This window comes from Sabethes cyaneus, chromosome 3, assembly GCF_943734655.1.
Source record: "Sabethes cyaneus chromosome 3, idSabCyanKW18_F2, whole genome shotgun sequence".
NCBI lineage: Eukaryota > Metazoa > Arthropoda > Insecta > Diptera > Culicidae > Sabethes > Sabethes cyaneus.
In genome coordinates, this window is record NC_071355.1 from 61,224,629 (window position 1) to 61,251,448 (window position 26,820).

Sequence of the window (26,820 nt, forward strand, 5' to 3'; positions counted from 1 at the left end):
ATTTTATATGAAATTTTTTTAAAAATGATATTCTGATACTCAATTGTGCAAATATACCGTTTATATGGTGATTTAGAAACGATAATCAAACGCCCTTTGCATGTTTAAATAGTTTGTTTTGTATACCGAATAATAGTAAAATAGTTTCACGATGTCTCGTCATCGAAACGTCCGGACGATGAGCTATGATGGTAGAGAGATACAAAAAATATCAATAATGCTTTTCAAGTGTTAATTTGTTGAATTTTTTCCTCGTTTAGATTATGATGATGATGAAGATTATCACTATGGCCACTCAGTTGAAGATGACTGCATCTCTCCGACGGATGCTCAACAGTGGATGTACGATCGGGCCAAAGGTCAGCAAAGTATGTCCGCGTTCTTAGCGAATCATAGAGACATCGAGGAGGAAGATGACAGTGTACAAGCAGAACCAGGACAATCACCGCGAGAAAAACAGACACTTTACCGACGGGATTCAGAGGTATGAATCATTCCAACTAATCCAAGAAAATATAAACTGAGTTTTTTGTGATTCACAGTGCTACCAAATACCGGAACTGGCTGATGAAGACCGTGCCAGGTTAATATCCTGTATGGAAGAGATAAGAAACATCATCGGAGAAGCCGTCCCGGACCGACAGCTGGTGGAGTCTATAATGAAACATAACTACGATTTTAACAAGGCTTTAGATGATATTCTAAACAGCAGCGTAACACCTCCTACCTTAACTCCTGTTTCGATAGTAAGAAAGGATAACGAGGATCCAGTCGAAAAAGGTGAATATTGGTTTGTTAGGAGACTACTGCTAAACTAGTTACGTTCAATTGCTTGTTTTATATTATTGTAATAATATATAAGAGCTTCTGCATTTGTTTTGAATTTCACAATACTGTCAATGTGACTTGGGCTGCTAATACGCAGAGTTATGAAATTCATTATCTTATATATCAGTACATTTTGAATTTACGCTCATTGAGCAAGCAGGTTTCTTCAAGAGACCTGCTCTCAACACTAGTTGCGTGTAGTGTTTGTTCTTAACAAAAATCTTTTTTTTTTAATTCTATCTTTGCACGTTTAAAACTATCCGGCTGTGTAAATGGGCGCTATGCTTGGATTGCTTATGGAAGGTAAGATTATACTATTACGCAAATGTCCCAATTATCCATCAGCCAGCAAGCAGTGACAAAATCTAGGCCACATTTTTGTGTGCCCAAATCTCTTCGAACAAGTGAAGTACCCAGCTCTGGAAACGTCAATCTTAGTGATTTGTTGAAATCGCGCTTGAAGCAGGAAACAGAATCGAGTGTTAAGGAGGGCGATTCGGAGCAAAGTGATGATGATTCGGTGTCACTTTCGCTGCAACCGAAACTATCCGAACTTTCAATCAATAGCGATAGTGGAGTAGCATCTTCTTCTCCTGCAGAAAGTACTTTTTCTAATTTAACCGACTTGGCACGGTTTCACTTACAGGCACAAAAAAGCACTCTTGCTGGAAGCTCTGTGGGAAAGCAAACTGGAGGTTTCAAGATTCCCAATCTTTTTAATAAACCTGCTAAAACTCCAGTGGGTTTAAAGAATGATTTAAAACAAAAGTCTCAAGTTTTGACAAATCAATCTGATTACGTAGTTGATCTCAAGCTAGCTTTGATAAAAGACAAGTCAAAGGAAATTGACACGCCTAGAAAAATAGTTCGTAGTTCTCTGGAGGACAAAAAAGACGATGAATCCATTTGCTATGGATTCATCGATTGTGATATCGTGGAAGTAAAACCATTGATCGATGAGTATTGTTCGATTGATTCGAGTGCGATTTTACATCGCCAGCTAGCTAACACTACCACCATTTGCTCTGGCTTGGCTCGTATCTTATGTACACGGTATCGCAAGGTAAACCTGCCACGAATTCGACACGGTTTTATAAGAAAACCAACGCTTGTGCCTTTCCGATTTAACATTCCTTCACCGGACGATATAGTATTGAGTCATACAACGAAGTTCAAAAGATAATACCACCGCTCTGGGTGGTTCTGTTCCAGCTAGTATAACACGTTTTAACACCTATTCTACAAAAGTTTTAGCTTTAGTCTTAGATTTGTGTTTTTTCTCGCTTGGTTATCAAGCCAGCGATTGTGTAGCATAGATTTTTCTTGATATCAGGTGTGCATATATTTTGTATCAATCTTTCAATTTTCTCAAATAAAACAAAACATTTTGGATGTTGTGGAAGGGTCTGTGTTTCTTAACATGTACATTTACGTTCAAAAGCTTTTACAAAACTAGAACGTACCCTTAGCTCGATATATATACTTCTACCTTTCAATATATTTTTCTGCACAGGCATTGGCCACCGATTGTTCGAGAAATCCGACAGGTTACACGCACAAAATAATTCAATGGCAACGACAGCTCCCTCAGTGGATCAGGGCAAGCCAGCAATTCTGGTGACACCGACTGCGAAAACGGTAAGTGTTACCATGGGGTTCGAAATCAACAGCCCACGGAATCAGTCACCGTCGGTGTCTGGCCGCAACACACCAGAAATCGGCGAAGATGGCAAGCAAGTGCAATCTCAGCGATCACTGGTCCGAGAAGCTCAACGGAATGCTCAGGAATTATTCAATAAAGAGCGAGGAACGGAAAAACAACACATTCATATGGTAGTTATAGGACATGTGGATGCCGGAAAGAGTACACTGATGGGACACTTACTCTGTGACACCGGCTATATACCGCAACGGGTTATGCACAAGAATGAACAGGAAAGCAAAAAGATGGGCAAGCAAAGTTTTATGTACGCGTGGGTTCTGGATGAAACCGGCGAGGAACGTGAGCGTGGAATCACGATGGATGTTGGAAGTACGAGGTTCGAGACCACTAATAAACAGGTGAGTTGTATGCTTAGCCACAATCAGCTAAGTGTTTACATAACGATATTTCCAATATTCCGATCCAATATTTGGTAAAATCTACGATAAATTACTAGAAGTCGTGAACTAGTCATGTCAGCTAGACGGAAAGTGAAAAGTCCGCTTCAAGAAACGCATTTTTTTCTATTTTTTACATTAGATTACCCTTCTCGATGCCCCCGGCCACAAGGATTTCATACCCAACATGATATCGGGCGCAAATCAGGCAGACGTTGCCCTGCTAGTGGTCGACGCTACGAGGGGTGAGTTCGAAACGGGCTTCGAGCAGGGAGGCCAAACCAGAGAGCATGCCCTGCTGGTGCGCTCGCTAGGAGTAAACCAGCTTGGCGTGGTTGTGAACAAACTGGACACCGTTAGCTGGTCCAAAGATCGTTTCGATGAGATTGTTAGCAAGCTGAAAATTTTCCTCAAACAGGCCGGTTTCAAGGATTCCGATGTTGTGTACGTACCCTGTTCCGGTTTAACCGGTCAAAATCTGGCGAAAGACCCAACTGATTCGGAGCTACTAAAATGGTACACGGGTCCAACGTTGTTGAAAGTCATCGGTAAGGTTTTCCTTAATCTACTTTTAGGACTAACTAACAATGGCAAACATTTCAGACTCTTTCAAGACACCGGAGCGTTTGATCGATAAACCATTCCGCATGTCGGTAGCGGATATCTTTAAAGGCACTGGTTCAGGCTTCTGCATTTCCGGTCGAATCATCTCCGGCATGATTTGCGTCAACGATAAAGTTTCGATAAGTCCCAGTAAGGAGCAAGCGGTGATTAAAAGTATCTCTATAGACGAGGTACAACACACAACCTGTTTCGCTGGCGATCAGGTCTCTGTCACGCTTGCGAACGTCGAAATGGCTAATATCGCTATTGGTTTCCTACTTGGAGATATCTACAATCCTATTCCGTTGGCGACTCGGATTCGCGCCCGGATAGTAGTGTTCAATATTAAAGTTCCAATAACGATGGGTTATCCGGTACTTTTACATCACCAATCACTCATAGAACCAGCCACAATTTGCAAGCTTAGGGCGCAGCTACATAAAGGAACCGGCGAAGTAGTCAAGAAAAACCCCCGCTGTTTAGGAAATAATTCCTGTGCCCTAGTTGATCTTGAATTTCAGCGACCAATTGGCATGGAACGATATGCGGATTTTAAAGAACTAGGACGAATCATGCTTCGAGTTAGTGGCGTGACGATTGCAGCTGGTCTCGTCACTGATTTAGTAAAATAAGTATGTATCCTATTTTGCAATAAAAATGACAATTCGACCTGTTCAATTGTTGGGCGCTCTTCATTAGAAATGAAATTGCAAGACAGACGGTTTAAAATATAGGCCTAAGGCAAAACGGCTACATACCGTAATTCCTCCATCTAACTAGGTCTATGCTTCACCAGGTTATGCCACCTCGCACGTTGCGCCCCTTTTTGTCTTGTTGTTACCGGATTCGACACGAAAATGCAGGACAGTTGTCCGGCATTCTAGCAACATGCCCTACCCCATGCATCTGTCTAGCTTCGGTTATTTTCTGGATATATTGAGTTTCCATAAGCCGTTGTTTGCACGTCGAAAAAGGCAGTTCACAGCACCCGCCGTTCGGAAAATCCGACTGCGTCGAAGTCGTCCTACAAGATTCACAGGTTTTTCCCGGTTTTCCTGGTTGATTTTTAAAAAAAATCCTGGTTTTTGAATATAATTCAAAATTAGCTACAAGAATGAAAACTACAAGTTTTTTGTGTTGAATATTGTGCTGGAAAGTGCGCCAGCGCCAGAAAGAAACAACTAGAAGGATATAACTGTTGGGTCATACAAACAAAACTGGCAACACGCCGCAAACTTATAAATTTCATTATTGCGTTTCTACGCACACTGATATATTTTTCTCTTTCCGGTTTTATAAGAATAAAGACAATTATACGATACAGTCCACGCGTTTATTACTCTCAACATTTTGGTCCCGTATCGCCGGATAATCAATGTTTTTAATCTCGGAAGAAGTAATTTCGGAAAGTACGATCGTTTAGCAGTTTAAATGTTATCGACACCCGCGAGAAGGAGTGAAGTTGAGCCGGAATTATATAGTACACCAGTTGGGGAGCAGAGACGACTCCAAGCCGAGAAAAAACAAAAAAGGAAGATGGCGGACGAGCTTCAGGTTCTAGTGCATCAACGAGGCACAGTGAAAGGAAAACTTACGCGCATTAAAAATGCAATACAACGAAACGTACAGGAAGGAATAGCAGCAGATGAATTTCTACTACGCACTTATATGAAAACAATTGACGCCGCATACGAAGAGTTCAACACGTTCCAGAATAAAATCTATGCGCTGGTGCCGGGAAATGCCGACGAACAGGAAGGGAAATACATCGAATTCGAAGAGTTGTACAATGATGTGAGATCGTGTGTGTGCAGGTTACTTGAGCGAATGAAGCAGGAAGCAAATCCGTTAGACGCAGCTCCGAATGTTAACATACTGGCAGCTGCTCCACAGCCACGACAGACGTCATTTCTTCACACACCATTACCTGTATTCGACGGAAAACCGGAGAATTGGTTCAAATTTAAGGCCATTTTTACGGACGTGATGAGCAAATACCCCGGCGAATCCGATGCAACGAAACTCTACCACTTGGACAAGTGTTTAATAGGAGAGGCTACAGGAGTAATCAACCAACAAACAATTAACGACAACAATTTTGCAGCAGCCTGGGAATTTCTTACACAGCGGTATGAGGACAGGAGGAAAATTGTTGATATTCACGTCAGTGGTCTATTAAATCTAAAACCGATGGATAGCGAGAATGCAAAACAGCTGCGGAATTTAGTGGATGAATGCAAGCGTCATGTCGAAGCGCTTAAATTTCTCAACTATGAGCTGATTGGTCTATCTGATATTCTGGTCGTCGACATCCTTGCGTCTCGGTTGGACATAGATACTCGCAAGCTTTGGGAAAGCAGTATTAATCACGGTGATATTCCTACTTATGCTGATACGATTTCGTTTTTGACTACCCGTTGCCAAGTGTTAGAGCGGGTATGCCCAACGTTGGTTTCGTCAAAGCAAAAGAAAACATTTGGTTCTGGTATAACTGCCAAAATTCCTCCATTGAAGATGTCAACATTGGCAGCATCGGTCGAAATAAAGTGTACGTTTTGTGGGCAAGCTCATCCCAACCACCAATGCGAAGACTTTTTGAAGCTTTCAGGTCACGAACGCTACGAGAAAGCAAAAGCTAACGGAGTTTGCTACAATTGCTTACGAAAAGGACACATCACATCTCGATGCACGTCTACAATGTCATGCAAATACTGTAGAAGGCGGCACCACTCAACATTGCATTTGAATACTACTTCAAACACAGCTACAGAAGGATTGCGTAAGCAACTTACTTCGTCGCCTCAAGTGCAATCGGAAAGCTTTACTACTACAAACAACGCTGCCTCTACGCAGTCGGCAATCAACGCGTCATGTACGGTCTATCAACAACGGGCCTTGTTATGTACTGCAATTGTTAATGCTTTTGACAGCAGCGGAGCAGCACAACCTTGTCGGGTGCTGCTTGATTGTGGATCACAAGTGAATTTAGTAACCGAAAAAATAGCCACTCTACTACAACTAAAGCGACATCCCGTAGATGTAAAAATCATAGGAATTGACGGCACAGAAACGAAGGTAACAATGCTAGTGCAAGTGGAAGTGCAATCTCGGAGTGATAAATCCACACGTACCATCGAGTGTATGGTGATGAATCGAATCACAGGGATTGTACCAGCGAATTTTATTGACTCGTCATCTTGGCCGATGCCTACTGGTCTTTTTCTAGCGGATCCAGGATTTTATCGCCCGCAACGAGTAGACATGCTAGTCGGTATCGGACACTTTTTCGAACTACTGAAGACAGGTAAGGTAAAACTTGCAGAGAATTTGCCTTATCTACAGGAGACATCATTTGGATGGGTAGTCGGAGGGTTAGTTGACTCTTCAAGCTGGACATACAAAGTCATGCAGTGTCATGTTGCATCACAAGAAGCAGACCTTGATGTACTTATACAAAAATTTTGGGAATGTGAAGAGGTACCTACTGATACAACACTGCAGTCAGAGGAAGCAATGTGCGAGGAATTCTACCATCGAACTCATACCAGAGATGCTTACGGAAGATATGTAGTTAAGTTGCCGTTTCGTGAAAGTGTGAATCAACTTGGTGATTCTAAACAACACGCGCTGCAGAGATTCGCTTACCTGGAGAAAAAGCTTGCTAAGGATCCTGATCTCAAAACAGCTTATTGTGCATTTATTCAAGAATACATCACGCTTGGCCACTGTCGAGTCATCGATCCATCTGAAGATGTTTCAACGGGATACTTTTTACCACATCACGCCATTCTTAAGCCCACGTCATCTACTACGAAGTTACGCACCGTTTTCGATGCATCAGCAAAAACTACCTCTGGCATATCATTGAACGATACTCTTATGGTGGGTCCCACACTGCAAGATCCATTATTTGACATCGTGTTGCGGTTTCGTACCCATGTATTTGTGTTCACTGGAGATCTTTCAAAGATGTATCGAATGGTAAAGGTTCATCCGGAACATGCAAAGTTTCAGCGAATTTTCTGGCGACCAGAGCCATCTGACGAATTGAAAATGTTTGAACTTGCCACCAGGGTTGCCACATGCACAGATTATTCTGTGTTTAACAGATATTTGAAAGAAATCGCCTGTACAGAATCTGTTTGCATAGAATACAGATTTTCGCCAAATTACACAGATTAAACAGATTTTTGAGCTTTTACATGAGAGTGAAAGAGACGGAAATAGTCAGCAAAATGACTCTCTATCTCTTTCACTTTCATTGTTTTGCATTGAACAGATTTTTGCACAGATATTTTTCCTCGCCGTACAGATTATCAGATTTTTCCAACAAAAAACACAGAATTATATGTGGCATCCCTGCTTGCCACCGTAACTTATGGTACAGCTGCTGCACCGTATCTAGCTACACGTTCACTGCTGCAATTAGCATTAGACGAGGGGCATAACCATCCACTTGCTGCAGAGATAGTTATTAAAGATTTTTATATCGACGATGTTTTGACAGGTGGTGATTCCCTAGAGGAAATAATGACGATGCGCGCTGAGCTTGAGGAAATGCTGGGAAAGGGTGGCTTCACATTGCATAAATGGTGTTCGAACTCTACTCAATTTATAGAATCCGTTCCCGAGGAGTTGCGAGAAAAGCAGATGGCATTGAAACAACAAGGTACCAACAACGTAATTAAAACTTTGGGTATGCTATGGAACCCTAGCAAAGATACGTTTTTATTTCAAATTAACCACACTGACCACGAGCATCCCGTTACTAAGCGCTATATTCTTTCGGAGATAGCAAAGATATTTGATCCGTTAGGATTACTCGCACCGGTAATTATAATTGCTAAATTTATCATGCGCCAACTATGGAGATTAAAAATACCTTGGGACGAAGAGCTACGACAAGAACAGATACGTAGCTGGCATCAGTTTCGGAATGGGTTACCATCATTGATCAATTTAGAAGTGTCAAGGCTAGTTCTTTCTCCTAATAGAATTTCTTTGGAACTCCATGCGTTCTCGGATGCATCAATGGAGGCATATGGCGCCTGTGTTTATCTACGCAGCATCCTGAATGATGGTACCGTCACAGTTCATTTACTTACCAGTAAGACACGATTGGCATCCAATGTAACAATTCCAAAACTTGAATTGTGCGGTTTTCGATTGATGGCAAGGCTAGTGAAGCAAGTTGAAACGGCTCTGAAATTGGAGTTTAGTCAAAAGGTGCTTTGGACCGACTCACAAATTGTTTTATGGTGGCTGAAGAAGGATCCTCGTGCTATGAAGGCATACGTCGCGAATCGAGTTACGGAGGTGCTAGAGCTAACGCAGACTTACGATTATAAATATGTACGAACAAATAACAATCCCGCAGATCTCTTAACTAGAGGTCTATATCCAGAAATGATGATTCGAAACACAACATGGTGGTATGGACCGGAATACCTGAAAGAAAATCCCTACAAGGAAGAGAAACTGCAGGAACCTGGTGAGCTACCTGAATTGAAATACACTTCTTTAGCTGTGTCCGTGAACGATGAACTTCCAGTACTATCGCGGTTCAGTTCGTTTCGAAAATTACAACGTGTGCTGGCTTATGTCATTCGCTTCATTAACAAAGCCAGGAAGCAGACTAACGACGAAGTAAAAACAAAGCATCCAACGGTTAGTGAGCTACGGTTGTCGTTGAATTTGATCATACGTTTACTCCAGCAACATCATTTATGTTCAGAGATCCGACAAATCGAGAAGTGTCAGAAAAATCCCTCTGGTGATCAATACGTTGGAAGACTGCGAAGTTTAAACCCTTGGTTGGATGATTTTGGAATTCTTCGAGTTAATGGAAGGATCAAACATGCTAACGTCGCCTACGAACAAAGATGCCCTGCGATTTTACCAGCTGAACACCGTGTCACGAAACTTTTGATTGAAGCTATTCATAATGAAAACCTTCACGTAGGACCAAGTGGTACGCTTTCCATTTTGCGACAAAGGTATTGGATTCTAAACGGTCGGAATGTTATTCGAAGTCAATTGCGCAAGTGCATACAATGCTTTAAAGTAAAGCCATTCGATTCAAATATTTACATGGGTGACTTGCCGAAGTATAGGGTTACGCAAGCGTGTCCGTTTGAGCGCACTGGGGTCGACTTCGCAGGTCCAATTTACATTCGTAAGGGACATCCTCGCAAACCGGTTTACACAAAAGGCTATGTCGCGCTTTTTATATGTATGGTTACCAAATGCATCCATATTGAACTTGTATCCGACCTTACAACCGAGTGTTTTATAGCGGCTTTACACAGATTTGTTGGACGACGAGGGCTCCTGTCAGATATGTTTAGCGATAACGCTACTAACTTCGCAGGTGCTAGTTCCGAGCTACACGAGCTTTACGTTTTACTAAGACAACAGCATACAATCGATGCAATAGAAGATTTTCGTATGCCAAGGGAAATTCGCTGGCATTTTATACCGCCACGTTCACCACATGTAGGGGGCCTCTGGGAGGCCGGAGTTAAATCAACGAAATACTTTATCAGACGTACTGCGGGAGAAACGAAACTAACGGAAGAAGAATGGCATACGCTCTTCGTGCAAATTGAGGGCATGTTAAACTCTCGGCCTTTGATTGCACAAACAGCTGATCCGACTGACTTCAAGACCATCACACCCGCTCATTTATTGACTGGACGTGCTATAAACGTCATTCCAGAACCGTCATACGATGCGATCAAACCTGGCACACTCTCAAGATGGCAACATATCCAGAAAATGCGTTCGGATTTTTGGAAGCGTTGGTCCGTAGACTATCTTTCGCAACTGCAGCAACGACAGAAATGGAACAAGCAACATACCAATGTACGTGTAGGTGATTTAGTGCTAATGAAGGAGGACAACATCCCACCACTCCAATGGAAGATGGGGAGAGTTACCGAGCTACATCCAGGCCAGGATGGCTACACACGCGTCGTCTCTGTAAAAACTGCAACCGGAGTATTCAAGCGTTCCATAGTCAAACTAGCGGTTCTTCCCATTGATGACAGCGACAGATACAGAGGATGTGACTAAGATATCTATCGCCGGCGGGAGGATGTTGGGTCATACAAACAAAACTGGCAACACGCCGCAAACTTATAAATTTCATTATTGCGTTTCTACGCACACTGATATATTTTTCTCTTTCCGGTTTTATAAGAATAAAGACAATTATACGATACAGTCCACGCGTTTATTACTCTCAACAATAACTTTTAAATTGATTGAAGAGCCTGTTGGTAGCTAATACCAAAAATCATTTTTTGGAAAAAAGTGTTTCAATGAGACGTCTCTTCCCTAGTGTACTTTGCGTTGTTCCACCCCTTAAGCCAGTACTATGCTACACTATCAATGAGCCTTAGTGAAGCTTATGACCTTTTTGGCACTCCTAAAGGTTAGCGCCCTTGGCGGGGCCAGTCTAGTTAACCACACGCTAATTGTGGTTGTGCTGATTGTGAGGTGACTAAAACATTGCAGTGGGTCGACCACGTAGCAAGGATGTCGGATCAGCGACCACTGACCACCGAAAGCAATATTCAGAAGAAAACCAGATGAAGCAGAAGATTCCGAGGCAGAGCCTGCATCCGCTGGAGGCGCGTTGTTGACAAGGATGCTCGAACAACGGGTGTAAGGAGCGTTTAAAGGATAGCAATGGAAAAGCGACAAATATGGAGACATATCCTAAACTTGGTACTGAATCGGTAATCAAATTATTGCCGAACGAGTTAAATTTCGTTCGTAAAGTTTCGTAAAGCGAGTGATTGCTTTCATAAATTTTGCTTACGAATTTGCTTTTAATGTTAGCCCTGTTAGCGTTGAACATTCGGAAAAGTCTGATCATTTCCTGCGTTACACACATTGACATTGTTAGAAATTAACTATTCAAGTAAATACTCACCCATGTTGATCACATCCGAGTTGAGCCGAATTGTGTGGTGAGCTTTGGCATCATAATCGAGCAGCAATGACACGGTGATAATACTGCATAATACCGCACAAGCCGAGCTGCTTCGGTTGGCGATAGTTCCTGTTTCCCCGTAGACGTTGGGACTTCCAGTGCAATGGTACTGCGACGAATATCACGTTGGATAAATTCTGTAATAGGAGAAAATTGAGATTCCTTTATTAACTCACAGACCTTGGTTTGGATTGTGTGCTACTACAAAACCTACCGTGATTGTTAAAGCCAAGGATTTTCGTATTATGTAACCATGAGCCTCCCAGTTGGTCTCGAGATACGACCCTGGTCCAATTAGCCAGTCGTCGTATTTTCAAATCTCGACAGAGAGATACTACTGTTAGAGTCAAAACGATCGTAGCACTAGTCCGCATTTGTCCTGAACGCTAACAGTTGTGAAGTTTCTAACAAAAAATCAGAAGATCAAATTCCATCGGAATTTAGCGCCAGTACTTTTCTTTGCTAGTCATGGCCCCACTATTGCGGCAGCTGCAGCGGCTAACTGCCGTTTGACGAACCGTGGTAAAGGTCCATCTTTAATCGTTGCACTAGCTCCGTAATTTTCCTGTACTCTAACAGTCGGCTGCGAAGTCTATCGATAAAAAAGTGTGATGTCTAAAGACAGTATAAATCCAAGGCTTTGTTTTGCTATGTGGAAGACCGGTCAACAACGGACCAAATCATCAGCCTGTACTGGTGGCTGATGATTTGGCAGACAGATGTGATACGAAGTCCAAGTCTCCACGCATCACCTGTTCATTGACTCCAAAGCCGCATATGATAAGGTAAACCGACAATAGCTATGGATAATTTTAGACGAAAACGGTTTTCCGGAAAGCTGACTTGACTTACCATGGCTACGATGAATGGAATCCATAGGAGCTGGTGAGATTTCGTATTGATAGCACCAGCACCATTTTAGATTGATTTTTGCTTTATTGATGTTAGATTGTATTTTTTTCGGCATGATTTTTCATTACTCTTACTTTAGTTATAATACTATCTGTGCAGGTCTGATTCAAACAGCAGTTCAAGATACAATATCTTGGAATAATCTTATAAGTTTTATATTTAAAAAAATTCAGAAAAATTCATTCCGGAGTTTTGAAAAATAAATAATTATTATTAGCAAGTAAAATAGATGGCGAATTTCACCAGTTTTGTGGCGTTAGAAAATACCGTTGTCATGTTTGAAATGTTCTACAGACAGCTACCAAGGCAATCAATCGCCACTTTTGATATATTTTTGGTGTCGGTCGGACGTGTATCTTGTAAACTAGTCTGTAGAAGTTATCTTATCGATCATTTCTTGCCATTAGTAACAAGTTCGTGTGTACAAACGAACTGATTTTAACTTATATCACATTAAACTGATGCTTTTCCTGTAATGCGACCGTGATTGATTCGAATCCTGTTTTCTTTTTGCAAATGATTTTATGATTCGCCCCGTTGCTGGTGCTGTTGATCAGTTTCAAAATTAATCCGCTCTTTGGAAACCAATGATTGAAGCTTTTCTTGCAACTTAAGAGCTCTTAGAATCGGCAGTTGTCTAAGCTGTGCTGCTAAGTTAAGTCCAAAATGGTGGAACTCATCTTCGGTTGATTGAGAAATCGGTGGTCTCATGTGTTCCACTCTGTTTGATGCAGAAGTAATGTGTGAAGGTACGCTTCTATTCAATTTCTTTGTAGTAGGATTCACTGAACTGCACGTGAAGTCGATTTCCTTTTTCGTGTCTGTCTCTGCTGGATTGTTATCCACAGATGACCAAGCTATGATTGCGTTCTCAAACACTTCCTCATTATGTGGTACATCGGTGGAGACCTGTGGATCCTGTTCCAACGAATCTGGAATATCGATAGACGAATATTCCAAATCCTCTGGATCATCATCTTGTTTCGAACACGAGGCATCGACCTGTGATAAAATGCAAGTAAACAGTACTTTAGGCTACTCAGCTCAATAAAATCTTACTTACGCTGTTGTCATTTGCCGGTTTTGCACCACGTTCTGTTAGGAATTCCGCCATTTGGTACCACGGAAGTTTGGTAGATTTTTGGGCTCTTTTACTTTTTCTTCTTTCGTGGCAATACGTATCCCGTATGTTTTTGATCCTTCGCCTGACCTCGTCGATGGAAGTCATATTCGTTGCTTTTTTTATACGTGCCAATGCCTCCAATCTCTTTTGTTTGTCCTTGTAGTCTGCGCGCGACTGTTTCCATAAGCATTCATTCTCTCGGTATAGTTCCAGAATGTGGATAATATCCCCACAAGACAATTTTCTCTTGTCCATATTGCTCGTTTTGTCTTGTATTTTACAAGTGACGCAAACCGTATAAAAATGTGATGCCGATAACGAACCTTGTTGCGATATCTTTACATACAAAGATTTACTCCAACATCCGACGCCAGGCTCTAGGTCTAGCACTGATATTCTTATATGTTTACCTAATTAATGTATTTTTTGCATTTGTTTTTTGTTCTGCCATTGATTTAAATTCCTGTAAATATGATGTTTATTATAATTACCCACCAGTTTGGATTCATGTACGGTTTAGCACATTCAGGACTGATATATAAATTTTGTGATTTTTCTTTGATGATAACATAAACTTGCGCTTAAGAACTTTTCGATCTATCATGATAGGAAAGGACATATTTGTTATAATTTTGAACTCTAATTACAAGAGATCAGTCCCCATCGATCGTTATTCGTTAGGTAGGTATTATGAAATGCAACCGTCGTCTCTTTTGCTATCAATAAACAAAACATTTTTTAATGTAGTGGGAAATCCCTACCGACGTCAAGGACGAACGAGACATCTTTGATTACATTAAATTTTATAAAAATGTTAATGTTAAACTTACTTACTATGGAATTTGAATATTGAATAATGCGCGCCTGAAAAATTGCAATAATAGCACTTGTCGCCAATGGACAATATAATAATACAATAAACAAAAAAGTGTTGGTAAATATTGCTCTTGCTCGTATGATTAAAAATTAGAAACAGCTGACGGAGCGGTGGGATGGGTGGGGTGGGATACATTTTAACTTTCGCAAATCTAGATAGAAATAACAAAAGGGCGAATGTCGCAAACGTAAACAAAACGAGTGAGAGTTATTTTTTGCTGGACCAGCATATAGGAAAATCAACCCTCACTCGGTTTGTTTACGCTTGCGACATTCGCCCTTTTGTTAATTCTATCTTCAAATGACAACCGCTGTAGCCAAGGGGTCTCCTGTCAAGCGTGTAAGTGCGTGTAGTAATCAGACATTACTTAAGTTTTTCGAACATTTGAGATTCGAACATATCTGGATCTGGCAGCTGCTAGGGGTTTCCAGTAAGGCGTATAAGTGCGTAGTAATCAGAGATTACTTTTGTAATCATTTACGAATTCATTAGGTAATCAATGGTAATCAGTAGAGTAATCAATGATAATCTTAAGTAATCATTGGTAATCATGATTAATTTATAGTAATCACGCGAGATTGATTATTGGTAATCAAAGGTAATCAGTAAAGTAATCAAAAGTAATTTTTTTCGAAGGTGCGTAGTAATCATTGCTGTTGGAAACCCCTTGGGCAGCTGGCTTTGTTTTCAGAATCAGAAGGTCGCATAATCATACCAATAACCCTTTTGCCTGCATTATGCGACCTTCTGAAATCTAAAAGCTAGATATGACGACTCCCGGTCAACCACTCGTGAAATTCCTTTGTAGTTCTTTATGCAAAAGAAAAGATTTGTGACGATGAATCTTTGCTTTTAAATTACAATAATATTTATCGATACAAATATTTCTTCTTCTTCAACTCTGTTCGAACTGTCATCGGACAGTTCTTGGTAAGGGCCGAGTGACTATGACTATAATGCCCTGTGGTGTTTTGTGACAGCACTGTCTAGGCTTAGATTCATTTTTATTGGCAATCTTTCGTAACTAATATCTTAATTATTGCTATTTTCTTGTATTGGGCTAACCAAAATCAAATATCCACTTTGCATTCTTTTAAAAATTTGCAGATTTCGTCAAAATGATGAAGATTTTTACTTTGGAATAAAGATGTTAAAGTATTATACACTAAATTGTAAGAATATTTCCGACGGATGGTCTCAAATTTATTGCAGTGCAATATAACATGTTCAGCGGTTTCGGGTACGTTACATGTTTCGCAGTTTTCATCATCCACTAATTTCATTTTAAATTTCCAATATTTGGACCAATCATGGCCTGTAATCAATCTATTTAGCTGCCTCGTATTTTCGTTATTTATATTTTTGTTAAAGAACCAGGCTACTTTTTCGAAGTTTGGCTGAAATTGATAGAAGGTTTTACCCTTAGTATCTGCATAATCCTTATACCACGAATTAGTTTTAGCAAACATGTCAGTTTCGAACTTACAAAACGCGTCTTTTATCAATATCTGGTTAGCTATAGTTCTGGTTTCAGTAAGACCGTGTTTTGCTAGTATGTCAGCGACATCGTTTCCTTTGATGTTAGTGTGACTTGGAATCCACTGAAATGCAACATTCCATGTTGCGGCTTTTCTAATAATATTAAAAATGAGATAAGGAACCTGTTTTTCATATTGCCCGGAATCTATAATTTGACAAGCAGCTTTGGAGTCCGTATATATTACAGCGTTGGTTATTTGATCTTGTTCAATATATGACAGTGCGGTGTCAATTGCAATTATTTCCGCAGTTGTTATGCACGTTTCTGTTTCTAATTTAAATGAGTATCGTTTTTTATTGTAGGTTGTATAAATTCCTATTCCGCAAGTAATGTTTTCTTTCGATGCGTCGGTAAAAACTTGACATCTTCCTTTGTATCTGCCGTTCATAGCGAATAATGTGAGTTGCTTGAGATGCATTGGGTTAGTGTTTCTTTTCGATGTTAGTAATGAATCTAATTTATGAACAATGTCAATTTTTTTAAAGTTTGGATTGGTCCTTACTAGTGGGGATATATTCTTCAGAATAGACTTCTCTGAAATGAAAATAGATTCGGTGTATGAAAGTTTGACATGGTTAGTGTTTTCATCAATAAGATGTAGTTGATCTGCTATTTTATCTCGGAAATAAATTGATCTCGCAATTTCTTTGCTTGTAATAAAATGTTGTCTTATATCTAATGGAGGAGTAGCAGCTATGGCCATTAATGAATTCAGCGGAGTAGTTCTGGTGCAGCCCGTAATTCTACGGAGGCATTGATTGTTGATTGTTTTTAACATTTGTTTACTAGATTTGCTAGCATTATTATAGATTGATGCACCATAGTCAAGTACACTACGGATAATAGATTTGTATATACTTATCATAGATTGTGGATGTGCTCCTTGTTTAACGCTGCTGATGACCTTAAGCATGTTCAATCTTTCTGTTATTTTTGATTTTGTATTTTTTATGTGACCGCTGAAATTTAAAAAGCGATCTACTGTTATCCCTAGGTAAACATGAGATTTGACTGTTTCTACAATCACATTATTTATTTTTAATGGTATAGTTCTATTGCTACCATTAAATAAGACTATTTTTGATTTTTGTGGATTGATCTTAAAATTTAATTTATCCAACTCTTGTACAAAGTTATCTAAAACACTTTGAACTTTTATTTCTAAAAGACGTAGACACTTTGCTCTTATTATGATTCCGAAATCATCGGCGTATTGTACAAGTACTGTATCCTCATCAGCAATCTGATGTAGTACTGCAGTATAAATATTGAAAAGCGTGGGTGATAATACATCTCCCTGCGGTAAACCGTTTGATACAAATCTTTCAATTTTACTATTCTTCATACTGAATGTGATTTTTCTGTTTTTCAAGAATTGGGAAATCCAGAGACATACCGCATCTGGAACTTTGTATTCAAATAGTTTGTTTACTAGCAGATTTGTTTGTATTGCATTAAAGGCATTTGACAAATCTAGGAATACTACCATAGTCTCGAATTTATCCCTTTTGTGTTGTTTAATAGTATTTATAAGAAAATTCGTACAGGTAGTCGTAGAAGAGTGTTTGCGAAAACCGAAGGATGTACTAGGAATTATTTTCATTTCATCTAAATGACTTGTGAGTGTTTGTAGTACGGCTGTATTCATAATTTTGGTAAGAGTTGGAACTAAAGATATTGGTCTTTTGCTGTCTATACTTGACGGATCTTTGCCTGGCTTTTCAATAGCTATTACTTTTATTGTTTTAAGAGATAAGGGTAAATAACAATTTTTCCAGACATTATTCAGATGTTGTACTATTTTAAGTTTTGCTTCAGTACTCAGTTCTCTTAGTAGCTGGTAACTGATTTTGTCTTCTCCAGGAGCAGATTTCTTTTTTTTCTTATGAATAATTTCATCAAATTGATTGGCAGTTAACAGATCATCAGGAATTGTAAAATATCTACTAGAACCTATTAAAAATGTTGGATCGTCTGGACCAAAATTTTTATCCAAAAATTTGTTTGCTAACGATGAATCCTCATATAGTATGTTATTTGTAATTTTCTTTTTGGATTTTCCAGTTAATTTTCCTATTTTATACCAAAGTTCGCTTGTGGTTAACGAAGGGTTAATGTCTTCTACAAATTCTTTGAAACTTTTTGCTCGCTCTTGTTTTTTCAATCTATTAAATAAAGCCTGTTTCCTTTTGAAAACAATGAGATTTTCAACTGTTGATAATTTATTGAAAGCCGCTCTTGCAGAGTTTTTGTCATTCCAAGCCGCACTTACTTCGTCTGTCCACCAATGTTTCGGAGTATACTTGTTACGGATTCTGTTCTTTTTATGTATGTTGCTTACTGTCTGTTGAAAATCTTCAATACGAATGTGGTTATCTAAATTAATATTCCTAATTTCGTCATTTATTCTTTTACGATTATAAACCCATTTCTGTTCAACTGTTACACTAGTACTGTAAGTAATTTTAATCAGAACGTGATGACTACCTATTCCATAGTCTAATGTTTCCCACGAAAGTTTGGACAGTATGTTTGGGCTGCACAAGGTTAAGTCTATTGCTGTTGAATTCCTGTTTATTTGGATTGGAATATAGGTTTTTGAGCTATCATTTATTAGGATTACGTTGTAGTCATTGATAATGTTCATGACCACTACGCCTTTCGTATCGTTGAAGTTATTACCCCACGCGCAATGATGCGCGTTGAAGTCTCCCCCTAGTATGATTTGTTTGTGATGTTTGATTGTGCTAAAAATTTTGTTTAAATCTTCTTCTAAAGCTTTCACTGTAATTGAGGGTGTTATATATACGGAAACCAGAACTATATCTAATGAGTACACTTTTATGGCGATAGCTTGCGTCGCTTCCGAGAGTGTAGGAAGATTAATTATATTGTATCCCATTTCCTGCCTTAAAAGCAGTGCGCATCCGCCGTAACTATCTTCTCTGGATTTAAAAAATTCGTGGTAGTAAGGAATATGATATTTATTTGATTTTTCGAAATCAGTGTTGGTCCATGTTTCAGAAACGAAGGCAGCAGAATAGTTACCCATTTGTAATACTCTGAATAGTTCTTCTTTGTGCTTTGCCAGACTTTGTATATTGCACTGCAAAATGCTGAAATCAGCCATCGTAAAAAATATTATAGATCTATCAATTAATGATTACAAGTGGGTATCTGAGTTTAAGAATGTAAGATTAGTTAATCACGCGGTCAAATTTAAAAAATTTTTTGGAACATTCTTTAATTTTTTCTTTTATCGAATCATTTACCTCGGGGAGTTGAAAGAGTGCCGAATAAAAACTCATCAGATCACCTTGTACGGCTCGATGTGTTTTTTCTTCTGCTTCCGCAGCCATTTTGTTATACTTTTCTTCCCATCGCTCTTTTTCTGTAGTACTGTGAGGGTTATTTAATGCGGTCCCACGGACGTTAGTTGTAGTTTCTGTTTGCATGTTATGTTGTGTGTCTTCGGGTCTCTTCCTTTTTGCTCCAGTTGCACTTGGTAGCTTATTTGTAGACGAGCGGGGTTGCTGATAGTTCTGATTGCTTTTCGTGTTCGATCCTGCTTTAGATGCGTAACTTTCAGACACGTTAGGAAATTCTTCGTAATTGGCTAATACATCGTAGAAATTGTTGGTGGGTACAAGTGCTAGCATCTCCTTTGCTTCTACGTAGGTCAGATTTTTCCTTGCCATCATTGATTTTATACTTTTTTCTTTCTGTCGTGCAGGGCAGCCTGGGTCAGTAGTACGGTGATCAGATGTTTTGCAATGTAGGCATTTTACCTCATATAGACATATTTCGGTAGTGGTGTCATGTACCCGGGAGCATGTGTCACAGCGTGTTTTTGCTTTGCAATTAGCCTTTCCGTGGCCAAACCGATGACAGTTGTCGCAAAAGATTAATTTCCGGACGTACGGCTGAACTTTTACTGGAATCCCAAACAATTTGATTTTTTCTGGTAGCACTTTAGCTCTGAACGTTACACTGACTCGTGTCGATGGCACTTTGCCAATACTATCATTTATCCATCTATTCAAACGGTATACTTCAAGGATTTGAGCATTGCTTTCAATCTCATTGAGAATTTCGTTACAACTGATATCTGTTGCTATGCCTCCAATAACACCTGTTATACACAGTAGATGACGCGGGATATAGATTTTATAACCTCTCTCTTTGAACAGTGGGTCGACAACCATTGAATTTGCACGTTGCCAGCAATCGCAGAAAATGATAATCTTGTTATTTCCCATGTATTTCATATCCGTAATGTTGTTTCTATATTTTTCCATTTTTCGTAATACTGATCCCAATGAAAATTTATTGATTCGGCTTGTATTGTCCAACATTTCCACATAAAGCCTATATGGCGCCATGTCTGTTTGCGAATAGAGATAAGATGGCTTCTCATGTGTAGTGTCCATTTTGTCTTGATTCTTTTCAGTAGCACCTTGACCTCTTTTATCGGGAGGAATTCCTCCTCCGCCACCTTCCGCCATGATTATACGGTTCTTCCTGTCTAGGTCCAGTAGTATTTAAACCAACTTTTGATAGAGATTCACAAATAATGATTTAAATATAGAAATCTTAAAAAACACGTGGAAATTTTCTTTTGACTTGCTCGACTAATTTAGACGTGTGCTCGCTAAGGCGTTCACCGGACGAATGATACAAATATTTGAACACCTTCATAGATCGAAACTCGCATTTATGATAGTTTTTTGTCAATTATCAATATCTACAGTCAACCTTCGTTCGTTGGGCTATCTTTAAGTGGGCTACGTTTTAATCGGGCTCCCGTTAATTGGGCTATAGCCCATCTAAAACGAAGTCAAACGTCATTTCTGACAGCGTATTTTTTCTTTTGAGGGGCTCTTGAATATAGTTCATTCAAGTGTGGAAAATATTTTATATAAAAAAATACTAAAATTAATTAAATGGAAACACTTATGAACTTGACCCCCCCCCCCTTTTTTAGCATCACGGTGAAACAGTTAAAAATGCCATATATATTAACATTGTTGTATGAAATTCTACTATTTACTTGTTAAATAATCTAGAAATAAATTTCAACTACGAAAAGTTTAGTTTCCACTTTGATTCCGTATTTTATATAAGTGTATATTAATATAAACCTTTCTGCGACGATTTCGACAAAAACAATAGATATATCCCTAGGTTTTGACGTCTCAGCCCAATTAACGAAAGTCTTTCACTAAATGGGCTAAGAGATTAGTGCAATTAGCGAAGGTTGACTGTATTATCAAAATGTGCGAAATGTAAACAAAACTATTGCTCTCCTGCTCTTGCGTAAACGATATACAAAATAATACATGTATACTAGAGATGGTCGGGTATGAAAATTTGAATACCCGAACCCGACCCGTACCCGATCAAGAAAAAAATCAAAAACCCGTACCCGACCCGAACCCGCAAGTTTATTATTTTTGATACCCGAACCCGACCGCAACCCGACGGGTACGGGTACCCGACCATCTTTAGTGTTAAATGTGGTCAATAGAGATACCCGACCCGACCCGTACCCGGTTTCAAAAACAAAAATTAAGAACCCGTACCCGACCCTAACCCGCAAATTATTTTTTTTTCAATACCCGAACCCGGCGGGTACGGGTACGGGTGCGGATTTCGGGCAAATTTTCCGCTACCCGACCATCTCTAATGTATACATGTGCATATATAATGCATGTTGGACCCGAACTTAACAATATTAATATTAACAAGTCATTTAAACTAAGAGTCTAGGCCTGATGTCTTCGTCTGCTAATTTTTCCAACTTAGTTTACGGCTCTTACTTACAGACGAATATGTTGGCGAAGCCTTAGTTCTCTTAATATGTTTATTTTTATCTGAGTTCCCCAAGAGTAGTCGTAGATCAGACCTAATCCTAGTATAATTTTATATTACCGAGTAAAATTGTTTGAATACATAATCGAAGACAGGAGGCTTTACATTTGTTTATCACAAAAATGCCGACCGATTAGGTTAAAAATTTCAGACTTCTGGAAGCAATTAGATTTAAAGTCAAAGTTGAAATTGGACTAGAAAGTAGATACGGACATGCACTTGAACTTTCACTTAAAATTAGACTTTATTTAGACTTGACATTCAGGTATCAGGTATCAGCATCTTTGGCTCGAGCAGCACGTTCCTCACAATCATGTGGAAGATTTGTGCCTTGCCCATCTTGCCCGTGTCATCATTTACCTGATGAGGACGGGAAGGAAAACAGGAGGTATAGGAAGGGGTGGATGAGGAATTTGGACAAACACAAACATATATATACCGAGAGATTTTTGTACCCCCGAGGGGATACTGCAATCCTTGGTAGTTAACTTATCAAAAGTACACCCCCTGGGGGGTATACTCATGATAAATAAGAGCTTATAGCTCAATACCGCTTTCGGTAAGGAACATCAAAATGTCTCGTAATTTTAGTTTCCTAAAATCCGATTCATTTAAGACGTAGGATCCAAAGATCCTATGACGCAATTGTGCTACTGCAGGACAGTTGCAAATTACGTGATATGGTGTACCGTAGTCGGATTCACATAAATTACAATGAAACGATTCAGCTCGCTGAATCGTAGCCATATGATAATTTAGTCTGCAGTGACCAGTCAGTGATCTGACAAGAATACTGCAATTTACCTTTGAGTGTTGCAAAAGAAATTTCGCAACCTTCTCACAAGGCTTAACAATGAAACTTTTCGTTTGACGACAAGTTTCAAGATTTTCCCAAGAACGTACATGTTCAGATGAAAACCAAGATCGAATCTTTTGTTTTATCCAACATGCCGCAATTGGTAAAGCAGGTTCCGGTCCGAAAACCGACTTTTCTGCTCCAGATCTTGCTAGTTCATCAGCCCATTCATTTCCGGTTATACCAGAATGGCCAGGAACCCAAACCAGATGAACGGCATTTAGAATGCTTAGTTCTTCTAATTGGGTGTGGCAGGCGATGACTGTTTTAGATTTAGAATTAGCCGCACAAAGGGCTTTTATAGCGGCTTGACTGTCAGAACAGAAGTAGATAATCTTGCCTATCAGTTCTTTCTGAAGTGCAAACTGAGCTCCGCACATAATTGCAAAGATTTCAGCTTGAAAAACGGTGCAGTAACTACCCAACGAATAGGATTCCTCCAATTCCAGCTCACGGCAGTAAACACCAGCACTCGCGCGACCTTCGTACAAGGAACCATCGGTATAACAGACCACATAGTCGGAAATTTTCCTTTCCATGTAGCCTGACATCCAATCCTCTCTAGGAGGAAAGTCACTTGAGAAAGTCCTATACGGGAAAGTACGCATGAGCGTTACATCGCTAGGAGCAAGGGCAAGCTTGTCCTCAGCAACAATTTGCGACCACAGTCGAGTATGACCAGTGGAACCGTCCACAGACTGCCAAAGGCCAATCGCGTGTAGTCGATAAGCACATATTAGTGCCTCTTGCTTCAGGTGGAAGTGTAGAGGTTTAATATTGAAAATAGCTTCTAGGGCGGCAGTAGGAGTTGTAGTAAATGCACCAGACATTGCCATTAAACACATCCTTTGAAGATGGTTTAGCTTTGTCTGGACAGTCACAACTTCCCCTCTCTGCCACCATACAAGACAACCATACGCCAGTATTGGTCTGACAACGACCGTGTATAACCAGTGTATGTATTTGGGTTTAAGCCCCCAAGAGTTGCCAATTGCTCGTCTACATTGCCCAAAGGCCATGCACGCTTTTTTAATTCGGAAATCAATATTTGTGGACCAGTCAAGCTTGGAGTTGAGAATCAATCCCACGTACTTCACTTCGTTCACAACATCAACATCCGAATCGTAAAAGCGCAGAGCGCGAGCTCCATTGGTATTTCTACGTCTTGAAAATAAGACGATAGCTGTTTTGCTCGGATTTACCGAAAGTGCAGTTTCTCGGCACCACGTTTCTACGACACGTAGTGCCTGCTGCATTAAGTCAAATAATGTGCTTATGCACTTTCCAACTACTAGGATGAGATAGTCATCCGCAAAACCATATGACGGATAGCCTAGACCATTGAGTTTCCTCAATAGGCCGTCCGCCACAAGGTTCCATAAAAGAGGCGAGAGAACGCCACCTTGTGGACATCCACAAACACTTTGCTTCCAAATGCTTGCTTGCCGTAAGGACGAAAAAAGCAATCGGTTACTAAGCATTTGTTCTATCCACTTTATGATTATTGAAGGCACATTATGATAACGAGCAGCCTCCAAAATGGAAGCGAAAGATACGTTATCAAACGCGCCTTCAATATCCAAAAAAGTTCCTAAGCAAGATTCCTTTTGTGAAAAAGCAACCTCAATTTTATCCACCACATCATGTAATAAAGTGGTTGTAGACTTGCCACTTTGATAAGCATGCTGTGCTGAATGAAGAGGAACTTCTAGTAAGCTTGTTTCGCGGATGTGGTGATCAACAATCCGCTCAAGTGATTTAAGCAAGAAAGACGTTAGACTGATTGGTCTAAAACTTTTGGCTTGCTCGTATGTCGCGCGTCCACCTTTAGGAATAAACTTAATGGTTATTTCACGCCATTGAGTTGGGATGTACCCAATAGCAATACTACACACAAACATCCTTCTCAGAATGTGTTTGAAGTACTTGAATCCTTTTTGCAGTAGAATAGGGTATATTCCATCTGTTCCAGGAGATCTGTATGGAGAGAAGCTGTTCACGGCCCACTCAATCGCTTCAGTTGTGACAAGTCTCCGAGCAAAAGCCCATGAGTCTAAGCCACCTAAAACGATTTCTGGATCGTTTCGAACTTCAGGTTCCACACAGCCCGGAAAGTGACTATAAAAGAGACATTCCAGGATTTCATTGTCATTCGAACAGTATTCACCGTTCGAACTTCGAATGTTATTAACCTGATAATCTTTCGATTTTGACAGTATTTTATTAAGTCGACTTGCCTCGCCGAAACTGGAAACGTTGCTACAGAACCTGTGCCAGCTCGTGCGTGCTGAAGATCGTAAAGCCTTTGCATAGGCTTTCCGGGCCTGCTTGAAAGGCTCCACGCCATCCCTCCGACGTCTATTCCAGGCTCTCCTGCATCGTTTCTTTAGTTCCGCGAGATGAGAGTTCCACCATGGTGTTCCTCTAGTCGTTTTAATAGTTTTTAGTGGGCAAGCTACTTCAAAAGCTTCCGCAATAAAAGATGTTGTGACATCTACAGCCACATCCAAGTCGATCGATGACTCAATCGTTGGTTCGAATCCTTGAAATTTCGTCGCCAGTTCCTCCTCAAAGAGTTCCCAGTCAGAAAATCTCGGATTGCGAAATGTTGCAGCGTTCAAGGAGACACCCAAATGATCAAAATATATAAAGCAATGATCAGATATTGGTGTCCCATTTGAAACATGCCATTGTGCCAACTCATGACTGATCCTGTTAGAGCAGAGTGTTATATCTAACACTTCCTCTCTACCAGCTCGTATGAAAGTTGGACAATTGCCAATGTTGAGTATTCCAAGGTTGGTACCACTCAAATATTCCATCAAATCAGAGCCTCTCAGATTGATATCCGAGCTGCCCCAAATGATGTGATGGGCATTGGCATCACTGCCTACAATGAGCGGAAGCCCACTAGATTGGCAGTATCTCACCACATTTCTGAAATCGTCGCTGGGAGACGGTTCATCGTGTGGTAAGTATGCAGAACAGTAGACATAGCGCCTATGGACATCATCCACGACGAGTTCTACTGTGACTGCACAAATATCTCGAGTAGTCAACTCAGAGATAAGGCATGCACTAATTGACCTATGCAACAATATGCATGCCCTGGGCATCAAACGAGGATTTCATACCAGTTTTTCTGAAAACAGCAAAGTTCTGGTTTCCAATATCCGTCGAATGAAAGTACCCCTTGCGAAAATATGGCTCCTGGACCAATGCGATGGTGACAGAGCCATTAAAAAGTTTTTCGCATAAATACAAATTTGCTGCCCGTTTGTGTTGAAGATTTATTTGTGCGACTCTAACTATTTGACTAGCGGAGTATATGCACAAACAATCTCCAATACAGATCAGACAGCAAATTGTAAGCGAAGCCAATTAAGTTGGCCAGAACGCACTTGGCGTAAAACCCATAAGGGAAATTGGGCAGGACTACTATGCTGTTCCCACGAAACGCAAGGGACAACAAAGATCGACCGTACCAGAGCCCCGCATGGCACAGTAGGGGCAAGATGCCCAAAGCACTCCGTTCGCGACTGGCATGTTTTCACCCCTCCAGCCATTCAGTCATCGGCACGGAGATAGACCTTGACTTAGGGGCACCTGATTTGCCGACTCCCGGCAGGATCAGGTCCCGTGGCTCAATTTTTGCCCAAACGTACAATTCGGCACCAACCGCCAAAGGGCGTAAGTGCAGATTGTGTAAAACAGACCGATTAAGAGTCTCTTTCTCTCTCTCTCTCTGTGCTAAGCCAGCTGAGAAAATAACTCTCTCCCGGTGTGCTCACACCCCGCAGCCGCGCCCTCCGAAAAATCCTGCGCCGAACTGCACGATTAGGTAGCCGGAAACCACACGGCGAGTGTTCCACCTTCTCTGTCTGCATACGACAACCAAAGTTGCGTACCACCAGGTGCGCAACTTTGGCTACCGTACCCCAGCCGGCACCTCGTGGAGGTAGAGATAGGAGTTAGAAAACAGAGGTGATATATTTGCACATGTTCACTCATTTGCCAGCCTAGGTTAAAAATTTCAGACTTCTGGAAGCAATTAGATTTAAAGTCAAAGTTGAAATTGGACTAGAAAGTAGATACGGACATGCACTTGAAC

The 26,820-nt window shown here is 40.3% G+C and overlaps 2 protein-coding genes across 2 annotated transcripts; one reads left to right on the forward strand and one right to left on the reverse strand.

Annotated features, from left to right (window-relative positions):
• The first annotated feature begins 54 nt into the window (after window positions 1-54).
• On the forward strand, window positions 55-4,196 carry LOC128741566 (protein HBS1). The gene is made up of 6 exons (XM_053837482.1): window positions 55-191; window positions 261-484; window positions 543-780; window positions 2,342-2,889; window positions 3,071-3,476; window positions 3,532-4,196. The coding sequence occupies exons 1-6, from the start codon at window positions 152-154 to the stop codon at window positions 4,161-4,163; spliced, it is 2,088 nt and encodes a 695-aa protein (XP_053693457.1). The 5' UTR covers window positions 55-151; the 3' UTR covers window positions 4,164-4,196.
• An 8,438-nt stretch (window positions 4,197-12,634) lies between these two features.
• LOC128743691 (uncharacterized) lies at window positions 12,635-13,995 on the reverse strand. The gene is made up of 2 exons (XM_053840319.1): window positions 13,506-13,995; window positions 12,635-13,444 (listed from the first exon to the last, which is right to left on the reverse strand). The coding sequence occupies exons 1-2, from the start codon at window positions 13,818-13,820 to the stop codon at window positions 12,965-12,967; spliced, it is 795 nt and encodes a 264-aa protein (XP_053696294.1). The 5' UTR covers window positions 13,821-13,995; the 3' UTR covers window positions 12,635-12,964.
• Between the last annotated feature and the right edge of the window lie 12,825 nt (window positions 13,996-26,820).

Excerpts from the sequence above, each read along its gene's own strand:
- LOC128741566 (XM_053837482.1), top strand. The coding sequence starts at position 152 with ATGTCTCGTCATCGAAACGTCCGGACGATGAGCTATGATG. Across the intron at positions 192-260 it reads CCGGACGATGAGCTATGATG|ATTATGATGATGATGAAGAT; the intron begins GTAGAGAGATAC and ends TTCCTCGTTTAG. Across the intron at positions 781-2,341 it reads CGAGGATCCAGTCGAAAAAG|GCATTGGCCACCGATTGTTC; the intron begins GTGAATATTGGT and ends TTTTCTGCACAG.
- LOC128743691 (XM_053840319.1), bottom strand. The coding sequence starts at position 13,820 with ATGGACAAGAGAAAATTGTCTTGTGGGGATATTATCCACATTCTGGAA. Across the intron at positions 13,445-13,505 it reads AACCGGCAAATGACAACAGC|GTCGATGCCTCGTGTTCGAA; the intron begins GTAAGTAAGATT and ends ATTTTATCACAG.